Below are 19,241 nucleotides of genomic sequence, written 5' to 3'. Positions count from 1 at the left end.
TCAGTATCTTGCTTCATTATTTACAGCATATCATTTATCTGAGTTTGTTGAGCAGTAATACTTAGAGTTACTACAGACATCTGTTCCTTTAAGTTATTCAGCTGTTCCAGCAGAGGACGCATATACTCTGCTATAGCCTTAGCCACCTCACTGGTAGCTTCCGGTTTTGGGCTCTCTAAGCCTTTCGCTTTCAAAAGTTTTTCTCTGTCCTTCTTCCCCGCCATCTTTATTGTTGGTTTACTTTCACAAATTTTTTACAAGTCTCTGAATGTGCACTTGACCTCTTAGATTCGCTTTGGTAAGTACTTCTTGACAGTTTTGTTGCGTTTTCTTCCACTTCCCCCCCTCAGTCGCTCAAAAATTCATGTGCTTGGAAGGCGTCCCTCCCCCGCTCGCCTTTTTCCCGTTCAGTGGGGTGGGGTGGAGAGCTAGCTTTTTCCCTTTAAAAATGCTTTAAAGCTGACTCACATTCATAATTGGTCATTCGACTTTGCTTTCAGCTTCATTTCTGATGCTCGATCTCCCACACTTGCCCCAGTCAGCGTCACTAAATCTCTCACAGCACGGAGAACTGTCGGAATGAAGAGGTGCCTCAATTCTCTGGCATTCTGCCCTCGAAGAGGCAACCTCTTAGAAGTTCCATGGCCAGAGTCCCTTCCCTGGGTCTTGGGGGGGGTAAGCGAGCCTGCGCACCCCCTCCTTCGGCTGGAGCGCAGCTTCACCCCCGGGACATCTGGGAGGTGAGTCTGCTAGCATGCCGCCATAAACCAGAAGTTATATTCCCCCATTCTCATTGCGATGCTCATTTGGGCCCCATTGAACTCGTGGCTTCCATTTATTTTCTTATGGTTCAGAATACACATCTCTTTCCATAGCCACTGTTGTATCTAACTGCCATGTGAATAGTATCCACACATTACTGTGCTCTCGTTGTAGTATAGCAATTATTTGCAACTGGATTATCTTTTCTGCATGAAAATTTGTGAATGAGTGCTATAGCACAACAATACTGCAATGTCCAGTGATGTGCAGATGCTGCTATTTATCATTATTGTTATTTGAATTATTATTGTAATACAGTTAAAATGAACATTTCTTTTAAATCTCTTTTCTCTTTCCTTTCATGGTGCCTTGAAGTATAAGGAAAGACAGGGTATAAATATTTTTCATAAATAAATAAGTTAAAATATACAGAATTCATCAATTTACCATATTTAGATTCTTCTCATTCCATCCTACAATTATAGAAAGTGTGTGAACACATAATTTGTCTATTATTTCATATTTGCATAGCTCGGCGTTCAAAAGTCTCATCTTCCTAGAAATAAGACAGAATTCTTTCTTGCCACATATAATCTGTAAAATAAAAATACATTACTCTCTTTAAATGCTTATCAAAATGTGCTTATTAGCAAAGGATCTTTTCCTATTGCATTGATGACCTTATGCTAAATTGGTGAGTCCTAGGCCACATTAAACTCTGTGATTCCAGACAGCCCCATACCAATGCTTTCTGCTGTCTCCTGCCTGTCATAAGTGACATGAAAGAGGTAGGGTAGAAGAGAAATTCCAAATGTGCTCAAGATCTTTTGATCCTATAAGATTTTTGTGCACAATGATATATGCATGCTGGAGGAACTCCTGATTTTCTTGGGAGTCAATCCATAAGCATTGGAATCAGTTTGGCAGGGTTCTTCCACATTTCTGCCCTCCCTGAGCATTTTCATAGTTGTGGAGTCCAATCCAATCCACTCCAATTCAATTAGTGTTCCTTTGAACATTGTGATGAACAGGAGCACTCATTCAAGTAAAATCATCCAGGCAGGTGGTTCGTTTAGCTACACTGTGCTATATTTGGCCACCCGTACAGTAACTTGCAAGGCGGAATCTGCATTTGTCTTTCCCACCGGAGTCCCAGCCTTTTGACTCAGTCTTCAAAAAAGCTGTCTACATTTGGTGTTGTTTTCACACCTCAAGAGTGCTAGCATACTTTCGCACATCCACATATGTTTATCATCCTTTGGGGCAGCTCCACTGCCATTGCACCTCTGCACTGCTTTAAAAGAATCTTCTCCAAACAACATTCAAACAAGCATAGAGAAAGACGGCGCCACAGCAGCAGGAAAATGATGGTAAAATGCAAATGCAGATTCGCCCTTGGTTCTCTACATCTCTTAATAACTGAGAAAATTTCTCATCTGGGGAATCAAAGCCAGTTCCAAGTAATGGGAGAATTAAGTTTGATCTTAAATCTGAAAATACAGGATAATTGAATATTATATAGTCCAGTGAGTGTTTTCAATTGAAAGTGCAGGTACATAATCTATCAGAAAATGTTATGCCTTTGTATCTTCCTATTAAAACTGCAGATGGCAACATATTCAACCATGCAAATATAAATGCCCTTCTATACTTAGGTATTTTCATCAGAAGAAAGTATCTTGACATTTTAAACAAAGGGGGAATGCCAATAGTAAAAGTAGAACGCACTGTCTGGGTTCCCATGGTCGTGTTTCTGTAGTCTAGATCCTTCAAATGGCATTTTATTAAATTTCTCAGTTCCCATTTTCTGAGTTGTGGAATCAGTTTATTTTCTTCCACATGGGCCTTAAATAATGAGTATTTTCATGGGAGGGAGCTGCTGTCATTGATATCATTAGCCATTATCAGTGGCTTTTAATTGTAGTGTACTTCATGAGATGCTATGTAAGCCACCCTGAGCCCACCTCAGTGGGGAGGGTGGGATACAAATTGAAATAAATAAATAAATATGAGCACCTCCCTTTTTAAAAGGCCCAATGTATTGATATAATGCTATAGTGTTGTAACAATAGTTTAAGCAGGTTCTCCAAATTCTCAGCTTGCTTGCTTGTTTTTTTTGTTGTTTTTTTTAAGTAAATCTCTATTCCCTTTCCTCTTGGAGAGATAAGGAAAAAGGCATAGCTCCATGAGGGAAGGAGTTAGAGACTTGTTTCAAAAAGAAAAGAAAAGAAAGAAAGCTAGGAATTCAGAGAACTTGATTAAAGTGTCATTACAGAACTATAGGGTTATATCAATATTTTAGAGCTGTTTAAAAAAAAACAAAAACCTGAAATCGCTCATCTTGGGGGGAGAGGGAGTGATTTAGCAATGATGACAGTCCCGTCATGGAAAAGTTGGCTGGTGGTGGGCGAGACAAAGAAAATGGATAGAAACATTACACTCAAGGATAAAGCCAATTCAAAATCAGCTTCCAGAAAAATGTCAGGGTAAAAGTGTCTCAAAAGTATGAAGCCCGGGGGGGGGGGGGGGACAAGTAAAAACTAAAGGCACAAAAATGCATGTGGAATCGGGATAAGCCGAAGTAAGGGTATGGTTGCCAGCCTCCAGGTGGGACCTAGGGATCTCCCACCTTTACAACTGATCTTCAGCTGACAGAGATCAGCTCCCCTGGAGAAAACTGCTGCTTTGGAGGGTGGACTCTATGGCAATGTACCATGCTGAGGCCCCTCCCCAAACTCCACCCTCTCCTGGATCCACTCCCAAAGCCTCCAGTTATTTTCCAACCCAGACCTGGCAACCTTAAGTAAGGGGCCAAAACCAGCAGAAAAAAACCACGCAGAAAAGCCCATTTTCTGGTGCATGAAGGGCTACTGATATGAGTATTAATTTTTGGGTGACCAAACTGCCCTCTCCAATCATTTCCTTTTCCAGATGAATCACAAATAATATTGATTCAGATTGGGCTGCTGTATAAGAAGAGAGTAGAATGAGAAACAGTAGGGAAATTTTTAGTTGAGAAACACTTACCCTTTTGAATTCATCAGGAAGTAATAAAAATAATTCAGAAGGGCCACTAGTGCCCGCCAGTGTGTAGACAGGAGAAAAGAACATTAAGAGCTTGACCTTTTTAGCAAGCTCTGGCATGAGTGAAAAGGCAATCATACCTGTAAAAGAGAAAGATTTTAAAGAATTTTTAAAGGATATTTTTAAATGGCCACTCAGCCAAATTGAAGGCCATTAATGGGGACCACAGGAGCTGTGGTGGCTCAAGTGGTTAAGACGCTGAACTTCAGGCTGTGGAAGGTCGGTAGTTCAGCAGTTCGAGACCCGAGTGTGCCGCATGACGGAGTGAGCTCCTGTCTCTAGTTCCAGCTCCTGCCAACCTAGCAGTTCGAAAGCAAGTAATTGCAAGTAGATAAATAGGTACCACTTCGGTGGGAAGGTAACAGCGTTCCGTGCGCCTTGGTGTTTAGTGATGTTGGCCACATGACCACGGAAACATCTTCGGACAGCACTGGCTCTTCGGCTTTGAAACGGAGATGAGCACCGCAACCCTTGAGTCGGATTCGACTGGCTTTCGAGCAAGGGAACCTTTACTTTACTCTACCCATTTTTTGCTATTAACAATAGTGTAACAGTCATTCTCAAAAGCTCCTGTCCATTTGCTCCTTTCTCTATTAATTCAGTTTTTGTGTGTTGTGGCTTCAGTCAGGGTACTTCTTTGCATAGAAGCGTTTCAGACGAGTGACGTAAGAATCCTATGCAGTTTGCAGGGGTCAGTGACTTCATCCCCACCTCCCTCCCCCCAGTCCATTCAAATATACCACAGATAAGGTCTTGTGATCATGAAACTGATGGGAACTGTACAGTCTTATGCAGTTAAATTCATCGGCTCCCTTTTTTTTCCAGGGATGGTGCAAGGTTGATCCTTGCTCTCTGCATGGCCTGCTCCTTTGAATTGACACTCCTGTGCCAGAAATGACAGTATGGGGTGCATCACAGATACACGCTAGTTATGCTGAGGAAGATGGCATCCCTTTTGCTTGACTCATAGGTAGGGCTGCCAGCCAAGGGAGACATGGGAGGGGAGAACTTACTCAAATGGTGTTTCCTCTGCCCTCATAAGTGGAAGTGATGTCACCACATTGCGGGATGCTCTAGGATTCATCTGAAGCACTATGGTTTTGATACTATTATTGTTGTTGCTACTGTCACTGTTGTTGTTGTTGTACTTATTAATTGCCCCATCCTGACTTGCACTGGGCTCTGGGCAATTTACAACATGACATTAAGCCTGAGAAACAATGTAAAACATTAATTTATCATTTTACAATAGAGTTTTGAGTAGATCCTATAGTGTCACAGACATGGTGACATCACTTTGGGTTATGTAGCTGCAAGTGACATCGTGGCATCAACTGATGCCATTTCACTCCCCCCACTGCCCTATGGAACAATGGCACAAAAGGAAGACAATTGGTGGGGGGTCAGCCACCAAAGTGGGCCATGTGGCATGAAGTACTAGTCCTTGTAAAATTACTTTTTAGATTCATCTTACATCAATCCTTTCAAACTGTAATTCTTACCCAGTATTTCAGGAAGATGACTGGCACCTGGGAAGGGTGGAGTTTGGGGAGGAGAGGATATAATGTCATGGAGTCCATCCTCTAAAGCAGCCATTTGCTCTAGGGAAACTGATCTCTGTCATTCAGAGAGCAGCTGTATTTCTGAGAGATTTCTAGGCCCTACCTGGAGGTTGGCAACTGTACACTGTCCTAAGTTTAAGCTGTTCTAGACTTGCCATTTCTTTTTGAGCATAAGATTTGTTTTCTTTTTAATAGTTTTTTAAATGGCAGGATTTAACATGTTAGGATGTCAAGGATAAAAAATGAAACCTATTTCGTCGCATTCTTGTCAATTTACCTGCTGCAGAACCCTGGGAGTGGCTGATATAATATAATGCCTCTTGTTTAGTTTTCTTCAAGATAAATTTCATCACTGCTGGAATATCATAAATCCCAATTTCATGAAAACTGTAACATATATACAGAAATCGTAGTTGAAAAGACTTGTAATTTTTTACCCTTTTCACTAACACTTCAGTAGCATTTTAAGATTAAAAATTAAATTGAAAAGGTAAATTCAAAGTTTCAAACCCACTCCAAGGATTTGTCAGTGGAGAAAGTGCTGATAAGAACAGATGTGGAGCAGAGAATGTGGTGAAGGGAAGAAACTGGTGATGGGTGGGGTAAGGGTTCCCAGCCTCCAGGTAGTACCTGGAGATCTGGAATTACAACTGATCTCCAGACTACATAGATAAATTCCCCGGAAAAAAAAGTTTGCTTTTGGAGGGAAGACTCTATGACACCAAGCCCTGGTGAGGTCTCTCCCTGTCCCAGCTCTACCCTCTCTAGACTCCACCCCCAAAGATCCAGGAATTTCCCAGTTCAGAGCTGGCAATCCTGGAGGAGAGAAAGTGCTGGTGGGACGGGGCAAACAAAAGTGGGGAAACAGTGAAAACAGGGGGCAGAAAGAGAGTTGGGATTTCCTTCCCCTGTGAGTGTTAGCTGATTCCCTGTTTGTTCTGTACTAATTCTTTGAAGTCTAAAAAGTACATTTAGCATATAATAATGCACACACACACACACATACATATAATATATTCATATTATATATATATACATATACATACATATACACACACACACTAGTAATAAGGCCCGTCATGGAAAGAAATGAAACGAGCTCTAGGAAGAGGACCTGGGAGAGTGCAGTGGCCTGCAGCAGTTGCCCATTGGACCCCTCCTGCCCCGACAGCTGCGGCCGAGCACCTGTGGCCGAGCACCATGTAAGTCTCCCAGTAGACGCAAGGCTGGTTCCACTCTGGGGCCTTTCATTCCAGTCCCAAGACACATCTCCTACCCCCCTGGGCTGTCATTCCACTCTGTAGCCTGTCATTCCAGTCCCAGGACACTCCTGCTACCCCCAGGGGCTGTCATTCCAACCTGGGATCTGCCATTCCAGTCCCAGAACACTCCTGCTACCCCCAGGGGCTGTCATTTCACCCTGAGAACCCAACTGCCACCCCCAGGGGCTGTCATTTCACTCTGGAACCTTTCATTCCAGTCCCAGAGCAGTGCATGTGGGGCCAGAGACCGTAATGGAAAATCCATTCGACATTTTCTTTGCAACTCTTCCTGAGCTGTAATGTATTTCAATGGAGCCCATGCAAGTCAATTGGCATTCCTGACTCCAATAATTTCCAATGGGCCTTTAAGTCTCTTCCATTGTTTCCAATAGGCAACCCTGTCCTACATTTTAGTACATCTCCAGATGCAGAGTCTTTTAAGTCAGAAGGACATTAAAGAAGGATATTTAATTTCTAAGGAATTAAATGCATTTCAAAACTGCTTGTATTGCTGCTCCATCTCAGGGTAACTTCTCATATCTGTAGTTAATAATCTTTTCTCTTATGGAAATGACTGGGAAGGATATTGGCAGGCCTGAAGATGGGGTGTCAGTAAACTGGCTGGGCCGCTGAAGGGGCCTCGGTTGGCTTGAGATCAATGGGAAGGAGCCGCCCAGCCACGGAAAGGTGGGCAGGCTCCTGTTCTTCTTGCCACCATGTGGCTTGGCAGGAGGGTCCCTTCAGGTTGGGGTACCGTGGGAGTGAGCTTACCCAGGCATGGGGCAGGGGGGCCTTGGCGGGCTCCAGGCCAAAGTGGTGGTGTGGTCTGCCCCCAGTGTCGGGTGCCGTCTTGTCAGTGCAGGTCAGCAGATGGGCGAGTTGCATGCCGGTGGGAGCGGGCTGAGGCTGGCGGTGGTGCTAGGGCAACATGGGGCCTTCTCCTGGAGGTCCCGGAGGCCTGTTGTTGGCGGTGCAGGTTGCGGGGTGGCTGAGTTGTGGCCCGGCGTGAGGGGGCAAGTGTGGCAGCTGAAATAGGACTCCATGTCACTGCTGCTGGCGATTGCTGAGCAGGTGAGCATTTTCCCACAGCTCCTGGGGTCCTGGGGTGGTGGTGGCTGAAGTGCGCACTTAGGCTGGGGCCAGGAATGGGCCACTGGAGGAGGTGGCACCTTGTGTCATGACAGCTGGGGGAGGGCCCATTGCCTGTGTGTGAGAGCGGGGTGAGGCTGGCGGTGGCACTGGGGCAATGTGGGGCCTTCCGCTGGCAGTTCCTGGCACCTGATGCTGGTGGCGTGGGTTGCTGGGCAGCCATGTCATGGCTCAGGAGGAGCGGGGTGAGCCTGGTGGTTTAAATGTGGGCCAATGACACTGCTGCTGGTGATTGCCGAGCAGGTAAGCGTCACTCTGTGGCTCCTGGCACCTGGGGTCCTGGGGGTGGCTGCTGAGGCACGCATTTGGGCTGGGCCTGGGAACCTTGAGGCCGGACAGCTGGGGGAGGGCATGTGGCCTGCATACAGGAGTGGGGCAAGGCTGCCATTTGTGCTGGGGTGACATGGGCCCTGCTCCTGGCGGTCCTGGGTGCCTGCTGTTGGTGGCACGGGGGAGGGCCGGTGGCATGCGTACATGAGCGGGGTTAGGCTGCCGGTTGTGCTGGGACAACATGGGCCCTGCTCCTGGCGGACCTGGGCACCCTCTGCTGGCGGCGTGGGTTGCCGGGTGGCCAAATTGTGGCCCGACAGGAGTGGGGTGAGCTTGGTGGCTGAACTGGAGGGGTGGCGGCTGAGGAGCGCACTTGGGCTGGGGCTGGGAGGGCTCAGGGAGGGCCTGCGGTATGCGGCCTGTGTGCTGAAGGGAGCAACTGTCATCTCAGGCTCCAGGCATGGCAAAGCGGGTTGCAGGCCTACCCAGACCTGGCCAGCTTCGCACCGGCTTGGCACCTTTGGTGGTGCACAATGGGCATTAGCCTGAAGAAAGGCTCCTCACTCTCTGACCGCCGGAGCATCCATCCCGTCGGCTGGCTCAGAGCACACTGAGGTCGAGACAGCGGCGGCTGCCCCCGTGAGCTGGACGGAGGCAATGGAGCCAGCCAATGTAGCCAGGGGATCCTTCAGAGTGGCAGGGGAGGGAGCCAAAGACGGTGGGAGTGTGTGCAGGAGTCACACCAAAACTCTTTTATATATAAGGAGAGATGATAAGAGGGGTCAAGGCAGCAGGTTCACTGCCCTATATCAGACCCCCGGAAAGAGAGACAGAAGTCTGTAGCCTACCAAATGTCACTAAGCAAAGTTTGAAGCCTTCCTCCAGCCTGCACAGTCTCCTTCCAACTAACATGGCCACTACTCCAACAGAAGAGCCACTTAAGGTGTACGGAGGCTCCTCACGATGGAGGAAAGACTTCTAGCCTAAAGTAGATTGCTAGGGTTGTCAAGTCTGGCTTCTGAAGTTCCTGGGGGTTTGGGGGGTGGACCCTGGGAAGGGAAGGGTTTGGGGAAGGGCAGGATCTCAGCGAGGTATAAGGTCCTTCACCAATCACGGACTAGGGGGAGGGGGTCGGAGTGGCTATTTTCATTCGGGAGGCTTACTCATTTAGGGCGCTCCCGCCGTTAGAGATCACAGGCATGGAGTGTGTCGGCCTAGTATGGGAAGCCGGGGAGAGTGTGGCGATTTGGCTGGTGTACCGACCGCCTAACGTGCCGGCCAATAGCCTACCATCCCTGTTGGAGGCCGTATCAGGCTGGGTGCTGGAGCACCCTAGGCTTATTGTCTTGGATGACTTCAATGTTCATGCTGATGATGCAACCTCCATACAGGCTGCGGACCTGGTGTCGTCCATGGTGGCACTGTGACTCTCCCAATTTATAACGACTCCCACTCACTGGGCCGGTCACATGCTCGACTTGGTCTTTGCGGCTGGGGTAACATTGGACCGGATTACTGCTTTGGCAGTACCGTGGTCGGACCACCATGCCCTGAAGGCCCATCTGAATGTTCCACCCTGACCCTGTTTAGGCGGCGAGTGTATTTTAGCTCACCCGTGGAGCCTAACGGACCCATTGCAGCTTCAGAGGGCCTGCGGGATCTGATGCCCCCCCGGCGGCTCGTTAGATGAGCTTATCGAGGACTGTTGAGCATGTACTCTTACACTGTAAACTGTTAAATGACATCCGAGTGGAGTGTATAGAAGCCCCCCTTAGGTTGGTAGCAGGCCAATCGGATAGAATCAAGGTACAATTTCTCCTTGCTTCACGAGATCTGGAGATCATTGAACTGACCGCTAAGTTTCTCCATTGTTTTATAAAACGGAAGAGTAACCCTGATCATATTAATGATTCTTAATTTATAAGTTTAAAAACTTAAGTTTAAAAGTTTGGAATGCCAGTTTATTTTATGATTCAGGCATCTTTTGTATGGTCAAATCTAGCTTGTGACAACTTGAGTTAGGCCTGACATAGCCACGACTATCTATTTTATAATTTATTTTGGATTGTATTATTGGGAAATGCTTTTAATATTCTATGCCAATAAAAGGTATTTGAATTGAATTGACTGGCGTAGCCGACTCTCTACTGCCATCGACGAGATCGCTCCCCGGCGCCCTCTGCGCTCCCGCGCCAAACTTGCTCCATGTTATACCCAGGAGCTGAGGGGTATGAAGCGGGAGTTAAGACGGCTAGAGAGACGGTGGCGACGTGTTCGCGACAAAGCCACAAGAGCATCTTATAGGATGTTTATGATGCTTCCACTAGCTCACGCCCACCTCAATTATTCAGAACAATTCGGTCTATAACAGCTCTGCCTCAGGGCAGCCCAAAGGAGAGGGAATTGGAGATCGGCTGTGAGGCTTTTGCGAGCTATTTTGCAGATAAAGTCTTGATGCTTCACTGTGACCCCACCCGCCACGCTTGAAACAGTGAGTGAACTCGAGGCCCCTTGCATGTCTGCATCAGTTTTGGGTCATTTTGACCTGCTCAGCCTTGAGGAAGTTGACAGATTACTCGTAACCCAACCACGTGCGCCCTTGATCCGTGCCCTTCCTGACTCATTAAAGCGGGCCATGAGGGGTTTCGAGGAGCTCTTAGGGAGATTATCAACAAGTCTCTCACTGAGGGACGGTTCCCAGGAGCTCTCAAGGAGGCGATGGTCCGTCCTCTCCTGAAAAAACCATCTCTGGATCCAGCCGAATTGGCCAACTATTGGCCGGTTTCCAATTTGCCCTATTTGGGCAAATTGATTGAGAGGGCGGTGGTGAGACAGCTTCAGGGTTTTCTGGATGATGCTTCTACTTTAGATCCCTTCCAGTCCAGTTTTCGTTCAGGTCACGGGACGGAGACGGCATTGGTCGCTTTTACTGATGACCTCTGTAGGCACCTGGATCAGGGTGGGTTGGCGGCGTTGCTGTTGCTAGACCTGTCAGCTGCATCTGACATGGTCGACCACCAGCTGCTTGCCCACCACCTCGTTGATGTGGGAATACAGGGACTCGCTTTACAGTGGCTTGTCTCTTTTCTCCAGGGTCGGGGACAAAGGGTGGTGCTTGGGGAACAGCAATCCGGGTGATGCCCACTTGAGTGTGGCATACCCCAGGGCGCAGTACTGTCCCCGATGTTGTTTAACATCTTTATGCGCCCCCCTTGCCCAGGTGGCTCGGAGGTATGGGTTGGGTTGCCATCAGTACGCTGATGACACCCATTTCTATCTGATGTTGGGTGGCTGGTCGGACGCCAGACCGAAAGATCTGGACCGGGCGTTACAGGCCGTGGCTGGCTGGCTTCGGCTGAGCCGGTTGAAGCTAAATCCAGCGAAGACAGAGGTCCTGTGCCTGAGCCATGGCGGTTCAGGGTTGGGGGTCCCTCTCCCAGCCTTCGATGGGGCACCTCTCATGCCAGCGTCGGAGGTTAGGAGTCTGGGGGTGCTCCTGGATGCCTCCTTGACAATGGAGGCCCAGGTAGTGGCCACTGCTAAATCGGCCTTTTATCATCTTCGGCTGGTTCGGTAGTTGGTTCCCTTCCTTGACCGCTGTGCCTGTCAACTGTGATCCACGCGACGGTCACCTCGAGACTTGACTACTGCAACGCTCTCCACATGGGGCTGCCCTTGTCCCAAATCCGGAAGCTGCAGTTGGTGCAGAACGCCGCAGCCAGGCTGCTGATGGATCTCCCACGTCGGGAGCACATGGAGCCAGTGCTTAGGTCACTGCACTGGCTACCAATAGCATACCGGATTCGTTTCAAGGTGCTGGTGCTTACCTTTAAAGCCCTACATGACCAAGGACTGACCTACCTGAGGGACCGCCTTTCCCCATATGTACTCCAGAGAGCACTACCGTCAGGGCCCCAAGATTGATTGACTATTCCGGGCCCCAAGGATGCAAGGCTCACCAGTACCAGGACCAGAGCCTTTTCCGTCGCGGCTCCCTACTGGTGGGACGAGCTCCTGGAGGAGATCAGGGCCCTGCGGGACCTTTTACAATTCTGCGGGGCCTGTAAGACGGAGCTCTTCTGCCAGGCTTTTAAATAGGAGCTGCCACTACTGTTACCATCAATGATCCTCTTGAACTTCTGTATCCTAGGTCTGGCCCAGTTGTATCGCTAGGCCCATCAGCTCGAGGGATGATGATTGGACGAACGTGGATTTAGATCTGGAAAGCACGCCATCTAATCTTTAGTACTGCAAGCACTTTACTGCTAACTGTTAATTTATGTCATGAATGAGTATGTGTTTTATGTAGTTTTAAAATTTTAATGGTTATGCCAATAAGGTACATTGCACCGCTTTTTTAGCCGCCCTGAGCCTGTTCGCAGGATGGGCGGGGTATAAATATAATAAATAAATAAATATATGTAATTCTTCAGAAATTATCAGGAACAATTCTCCATTTTTTAGCACTAAAGCATTTCTACTACATGCGAAAGAATCATAAGAGAATGAGCAACAACGTAAGGTTTGGGTTTTTAAAAAAATCTTGGCAGTTTTCAGAGTTTTCAAAGTGGTGAGATAGCAGTGAGCTTCTGTTTTAAAACAGTGGTACCTAATTTTCAAGATGACTGCAAACAACAGATCACTTATTATATGGAATTTCCCAAACCTCTAGTCTAATATTTTGTTGTAGATTCTCCTCCCACTTATTTAAGATTTCTGATTATAGGCAAAAGCTTACTGCCATATATATTTAATATATTTATGGACATATATACATAAAGATGTATATGAATACAGCAAATATCCCTAGCACCCTCCACCTCATTTCTAGTTAAAGATTAGCTCCCAAACTATTGCAAGGAAAAAGCAGTTCCATAGTTACCTAGCAAGGGGCATGTATCTCTTCTTGGTATTTCTATATTCTTGTATGTTATCATATAAATCAGGGGTGGCCAAACTGCAGCTCGAGAGCCGCATTTGGCTGTTTCACACTGTCTAGTTTAATGTTAATAAAAAGCAAATTTGCATATTTTTCAATAAAAATGTGTGTGTGATATTTGTTCATGTCTTGCGACTCTCAAACATCTCATGTTTATTCTGTGCGGCTGTTATGTTAAACAAGTTTGGCCACCCTGTCGTATATCTAGGGTTGCCCGATGGTATCATAATAACAGTACTGGACACACTTGATAGAAATGTGTTGACACACACACACACACACACACAGAGGATAAAAAAGGGAAATGCTGTGTCCCTTTAATAGAGGCTTATGTGTGGCAATTAGTAATTGAGGCTTTTAATGGCATGGAAGTAAACATGATCTTATTATGTGCCTATTAAATGGACAAGACATTTTTCTCCAGCTCTAACCAGGATCTAACCAGTCCTAGTCCTAGTGTGACATACTAAGAAGAAGAAGAAGAAGAGATTGGATTTATACCCCGCTCTTCACTTGGAGTCTCAGAGCGGTTTACAAACTCCTTTCCCTCCCCCTCCCCACAACAGACACCCTGTGAGGTGGGTGGGGCTGAGTGACACAAACTGCTCTTTTTCAAGGACAGCTGTGCCAGAGCTTGTGACTGACCCAAGGTCACATCAGCAGGTGCAAGTGGAGGAGTGGGGAATCAAACCCGGTTCTCCCAGATTAGAGTCCGCACACTTAAACCACTACACCAAACTGGCTCTACTATGTATGAACTGGTAACCTCCATTTCAATGTATCTGAAGAAGTGTGCTTGCACACGAAACTTATACCCAGAATAAAACTTTATTGGTCTTAAAGGTGCCACTGAACTCGAACTTTGTTATCTTATTTATCATTGTAAAAGAAAATATTCCATAATCCATTTTCCCCATTTTTCTGGGGGGAAACGGCTTTGGAAAAAATGGGGGGGGATTCTTCCCTCAGTTTTTTCACGGGCCTTCCCATCTCTATTCCTGCCAGACGTTAGTGTGGTGCTGCCAAGTTGGAGTTTTATTGACACACAGGGAGAGGCTTTTCTAACTGCTTTAGTACATTTTCTGACTGGAGGATTTGTGAAGTTAGATCTCCCCACCCTATTTGACAGAGAGAAAAGGCCAATTTGAACACGTTTAGCAGTTTTATAAGCAGCAGTGTTATTCTTTGGTGGAGTATTCAGGGAGTTGTAAGATGCTGACTGGAAAATTTAGAGAAGAGGTGGCTACAGATATTATGACTGCTACTCAGCTTTGTGCTATTTTTTTTTTAATTCTTGCTGATGTGCAGGAGGTTCCCAGCCAGGGCCAGTGCATCCATAGAGGTGAGTTAGGCAGTTGCCTAGCGTGCCACTTCCAGGATGGCACTGGCCTGCCTGCCACTGGATCCCCCCACCAACCCTACCCCTCCCTCACCAGCCACAAAGCCCTGCTCCTGGCCATGGCACTGGAGTGCTGGCTCTCGCTGGGCCATCCCTACTTCTGTGAGCACCACACCAGTCACTCTAATCCACAGAGTGTTGGTTGGGTTTTTTCATTATCCCTCACTTTTGGAAAGACAGCATAAGATTCTGGACCATCAGTTGATATGAAATGGAAGTGATTTGGAGTCAAAAGAAAGCATCTGCAATACTTACCCAAAAGCCCATTCCGGATCAAAGCATTTCCACCACAAGATGAAACGATGTATGATTTCTATAGCAGTCAGAAAGAAGACTGCAATCTACCCACCCTACAGACTGTTCTCCCAACTCACCTGAAATTCCAAAATTCTTCTTGTTCAACTGACAAGTTCTGGTGTCTTCTAGACCAGGTGGTCCCTCTGCAATTTATCATCCAAACATCATAGCCAGCATCTGCTAGGGCAAATCCTATACTGTTGTTGGGAGGATTTAGAATCCAGCACTTACTGTCAGCAATGAAACCATGTACCAATAGCACAGCTGGGACATTTCCTAGAAGAGACAGAATGGGAACATGATACAATCTGAGGACAAAAGTCTCTGCTAATACTTCACACATCTGGGACATGAAAATATTGTTCAGTGATGCTATGTGACTAGTGCTGTCACTGAAATTCAAGATTCTTGGATTCAGAATCTAAATATGGGTGAATTAGATTATTAACCTTTAATGTAAGGCAAATGTAAGAGTAGTTCTTAGCTCAGATTTCAAAGCCTTATATGTAGTCCTTCCTCCCATTACCCTTCACTTACTTGGCTACTACTGCTTCAGGGAGTGCTTTCTCTTCCCTGAGAGCCAGTTTGGTGTAGTGGTTAAGAGCACAGACTCTAATCTGGGAGAACTGGGTTTAATTCCCCACTCCTCCACATGCAGCTGCTGGTGTGGCCTTGGGTCAGTTACAAGTTCTTTCAGAGCTGTTCTCTCATGAGCAGTGCTCGAAAGAGCTCTCTCAGTCCCACCTACCTCATAGGCTGTCTGTTGTGGGGAGGGGAAGGGAAAGGAGATTGTAAGACACTCTGAGACTCTTTCAGGTAATGAAGGGTGGGGTATAAATCCAATCTCCTCCTCCTCTTCCTCCTCCTCTTCTTCTGCTGCTGCTCCAGCAACTGGGGATGGAGGGAGGTCTTTCCTTCTCTTTCCTTCTTTTTCCTCTCCAGGATGTATAGTCTCCCCCCCCCTCCAGGGAACCTGACATCCCATAGATGTCTTGGTACCATTGCCATATTCAGGATGAAATGGAGGGAGATGGGAAGTAGAAAAAGAGGGAGGCCTCTGTCATAAACCTGCCCTGGTTCTATGGGTATTCTTCAATGTCTGCACCCTCCAAGATGAAACCACTCTCCCACACAATGGCTGGGGACTACTACTAAAGGCTGAGCTTCTATAAAGGGCAGTGTTTTCCAGTTATGTCAACCCTTCCCCTGTGCCTGTGTCAGGTCAGGTGTGCAGGAAGGACTTGAAACACAGTCTGCTCTCTTTATTGCTACAAGTTATTAAACTAAAGCACAAGACAAAGGGAAATGACTATCATATGTACTACAAAGATTTAAGGAAAAGAACAGGAAAAATCACATCACATCACTAAACTTAACAATACAGAAGTTTTACCTCCACATCCGTCCCTGGATGTCTGTGGAGAAAATGCAAATCTTAACTGCACCTGCTCCATGCAGGGGAATCCAGTTCATAGCATTTGTACAATGCTAACTGGATGCTAACTGGAGCTGCGGTGGCTCAAGTGGTTAAGACGCTGAACTGTAGGCTGTGGAAGGTCAGTAGTTCAGCGGTTCAAGACCCAGGTGCCGCAAGACAGGGTAAGCTCCTGTCTCTAGTTCCAGCTCCTGCCAACCTAGCAGTTCGAAAGCAAGAAATTGCAAGTAGATAAATAGGGACCACTTCGGTGGGAAGGTAAACAGTGTTCCGTGCGCCTTGGTGTTTAGTCATGCCGGCCACATGACCACGGAAACGTCTTCGGACAGCGCTGGCTCTTCGGCTTTGAAACGGAGATGAGCACCCAACCCTAGAGTCGGATTCGCCTGGCTTTCGAGCAAGGGAACCTTTACCTTTAACTGGATGTTACCAATCCAGATTTAGGGAGCTCACTCCCACATAGATAAATAATTCTTATCTCCCAAACATCCGTGGCCATACGGTCCACACATTTCCATACCCAGACCATGTTTTACAATAGCTATCCATCTTGCTCTTCCTGGCTGATAGAACAAATGGTTATCACTTTATTTTATTTATTTATTTTATTCCATTTTTATCCTGCCCTCCCCACAAGCGGGCTCAGGGCAACTTACATTCATTGGTACAAGTACCATAAGTCCACATAAAACACCTAAAATACATTAAAGCAGTTAAAACATCTCCACTCTCTGATCTCTTGGTGCATTTTATGACCCTGCTCCCTGGGAAAGCAAGTGGTTGTTTGGGTCCAAGAACTACTGGGGAGCTTCAAAGCACCTTACATCTCTGGGATTATGATAGCCTCTTCTAAAGAAGCACCAAGAAAGTGGATTTGGAATATCAGAAGGAGGGCATTTAGGGCCTTATGTGAAAGGTCCTGTTATTATGAGCTTATTTAGAACTCTATCTGCCAAATGTAATCCACAGCCACAACCCCCCCTACATCAAGGTTCTTTCATCAGTGGTGGCTTTGGCTGGAGGACTGCCTCTTAGGGTTGCCAGGTCCGATTTTGTCCCCAGTGGGGGACTTTGGGGGCATTCCCGTTAGGGGCGGGGCATTCCCAATACGATGACATCATGTTGGGGATGTCCCCACTCCAAGAACAATTGCTGATGGCCACCCATCTCCCTAACCTCCTGCAAGATTGTAAGGGCATTTTAAATCATGCAAGTGGGGAGGGAGAGGAGTGGCTGCTGGCCATGCACCTGAACTCCAAGCGGCAATGCCACTTGGAGTTCAGGTGAATGGGGCCAGTCCACTCCGACTCGAAGCACTTAAAGGGACCATTTAAGTGCTTCCCACCAACAGGGCCCCATGTGCCCAATCTCCAAGCAGCATTTTCTCACCCACTTCCTCCTCCTCCTCCCCCTCCCAGCTGTAACACATGTTGCCACAACTTTGGTGCCCAGCCTTTTTCCTGTCTGTCTCTTGTGCAGGAGCCTCCTTTTATCCCCCCCCCTTCTCCAGCCTCCGCACCCCAGCTCCTTCCCCTCAGGGCAATGCAAGGCCCATTAGTCTGGGGCTGCTGCAGCCTCCCCTGAGGACCTGCCTCCTTGCCTTTCACCCCTCTGCATTGGGTGAGCCCACCTGGACAGCTGCTGTGCCCCAACTGGGCTCCTGGGATCCACTTGCACCTCTGCTGCCTTGCTGTCCCCACGCAATGAGGTACTCCAGGGAGAGGTGCTCCAGGCTCCTAACTGTTGTCCTCAACCCCACCCTCATGGATGTCTGGCTTCACAGCATGGCTGCTGCTGGCCTTTCCTATGCCTGGTGTCATTTGGCTGCCCTTGCCCTCACCTGGGGGCTGTCTTTCCTGCAGGTGCTCTCTCTCCTTTTTTAAAAAAGTTTTATTTATAGGTTTTCAGAAAACTGTACAATAAAATATATATATAAATCTTGTACAACGAGATTATAAGCTTTAGGAGTGATATTTCAGATTTTATAATTATTACATAGTATCTATCCAAACATAGAATTTATTCCATCTAGATTTAAACAATAATTCATCTTTACCCTGTAGGATTGCAGTTAATTTATCCATCTCCACCACATCCATTATTTTGTAGACTAATTCTTTCTTAGAGGGTATTCCCTCTTGTTTCCAATACTTGGCAAACAGTATACGTGCTGCTGTAAATATACATGTAATAACATATTTCTCATCTGCTTTATATTCATCAGGTAGCATATTTAATAGAAAAAGTTCCGGAGAAAATGGCATGTCTATCTTTAGGATTTCTAAAATAATTTTGTGGACTTTCTGCCAGTATCGCTGTGTTATATGGCATCTCCACCAATTATGGTAGAAGGTGCCCACATTATTTTTACATTTCCAGCAGTTTTTGGATAAGCACAGCTCCCACAAAGGACATGGCACAACGGGGTGACTCCCAAGAGCCCAGGCAAGACGTACATTACTGGCAGGGCGAGACTCACCCAGCGAACCCCGTGGAGCCCCTCCCTTGAGAGATGTGATGCAGGCCCCACTGAGCAACAACAGAAGCTGGCCACTGCCGGCCCACTGCCGGCCCACTGCTGACCACACCCCAGATGCCCAAGGAGCGTCCTGGCCTATGAATGAGGGTGGGGCTGGATGTGGGAGGAGGGAGGCGGGGAAGATGGGCGGCGCTGGCAGGGGACCATGGAGAATAAAAAGAGGGGCTCTTGGAAAGAACCTGAGAGGAAGAACGGGAGAAGGAAACACTACGCACGACAGCTAGAGAGAGAGCTAAGGGGTGAGTGATCTCCAGTTTACAGGGCAGAGGGACCTAAGGGGTGCTGCTAACCCGTTCCCTGCTGTTCTGAGATCCTATTGCGATTCCCTTTTGTGACTCCACCCCGACTGCCAGCGCAACCCACCCAGACACCATGGCTACCAGTGGAACCCCACCCCCAGCACCCAGGAGAGGCTCGTCACAATAATCTCTTATCACTTTAATTGTCTTTTTCCCTCTCCCTTTTTTTAATTTATAGGATAACCATCTTGATGGTTTATTGGCATGCTCAAAATAGAATTGTTTTGTATATTCCATATTTTTG

General features: G+C 47.0%; 1 protein-coding gene across 1 annotated transcript in view; it reads right to left on the bottom strand.

Annotated features, from left to right (window-relative positions):
• LOC107121639 (lipase member M-like) overlaps nt 1-19,241 on the bottom strand; it is a 49,757-nt gene that overhangs the window by 24,105 nt on the left and 6,411 nt on the right. Inside the window, exons 3-6 of the mRNA XM_015424597.1 lie at nt 14,802-15,000; nt 5,686-5,795; nt 3,790-3,926; nt 1,210-1,356 (exon numbers count right to left, since the gene is read on the bottom strand). Coding sequence (XP_015280083.1) covers nt 1,210-1,356; nt 3,790-3,926; nt 5,686-5,795; nt 14,802-15,000 — 593 coding nt within the window. The remainder of the gene's footprint in view (nt 1-1,209; nt 1,357-3,789; nt 3,927-5,685; nt 5,796-14,801; nt 15,001-19,241) is intronic.

The sequence above is a fragment of the Gekko japonicus genome, unplaced genomic scaffold (assembly GCF_001447785.1).
Source record: "Gekko japonicus isolate JY-2015 unplaced genomic scaffold, Gekko_japonicus_V1.1 scaffold422, whole genome shotgun sequence".
Lineage (NCBI taxonomy): Eukaryota > Metazoa > Chordata > Lepidosauria > Squamata > Gekkonidae > Gekko > Gekko japonicus.
This window is presented reverse-complemented; position numbering and strand designations above follow the sequence as displayed.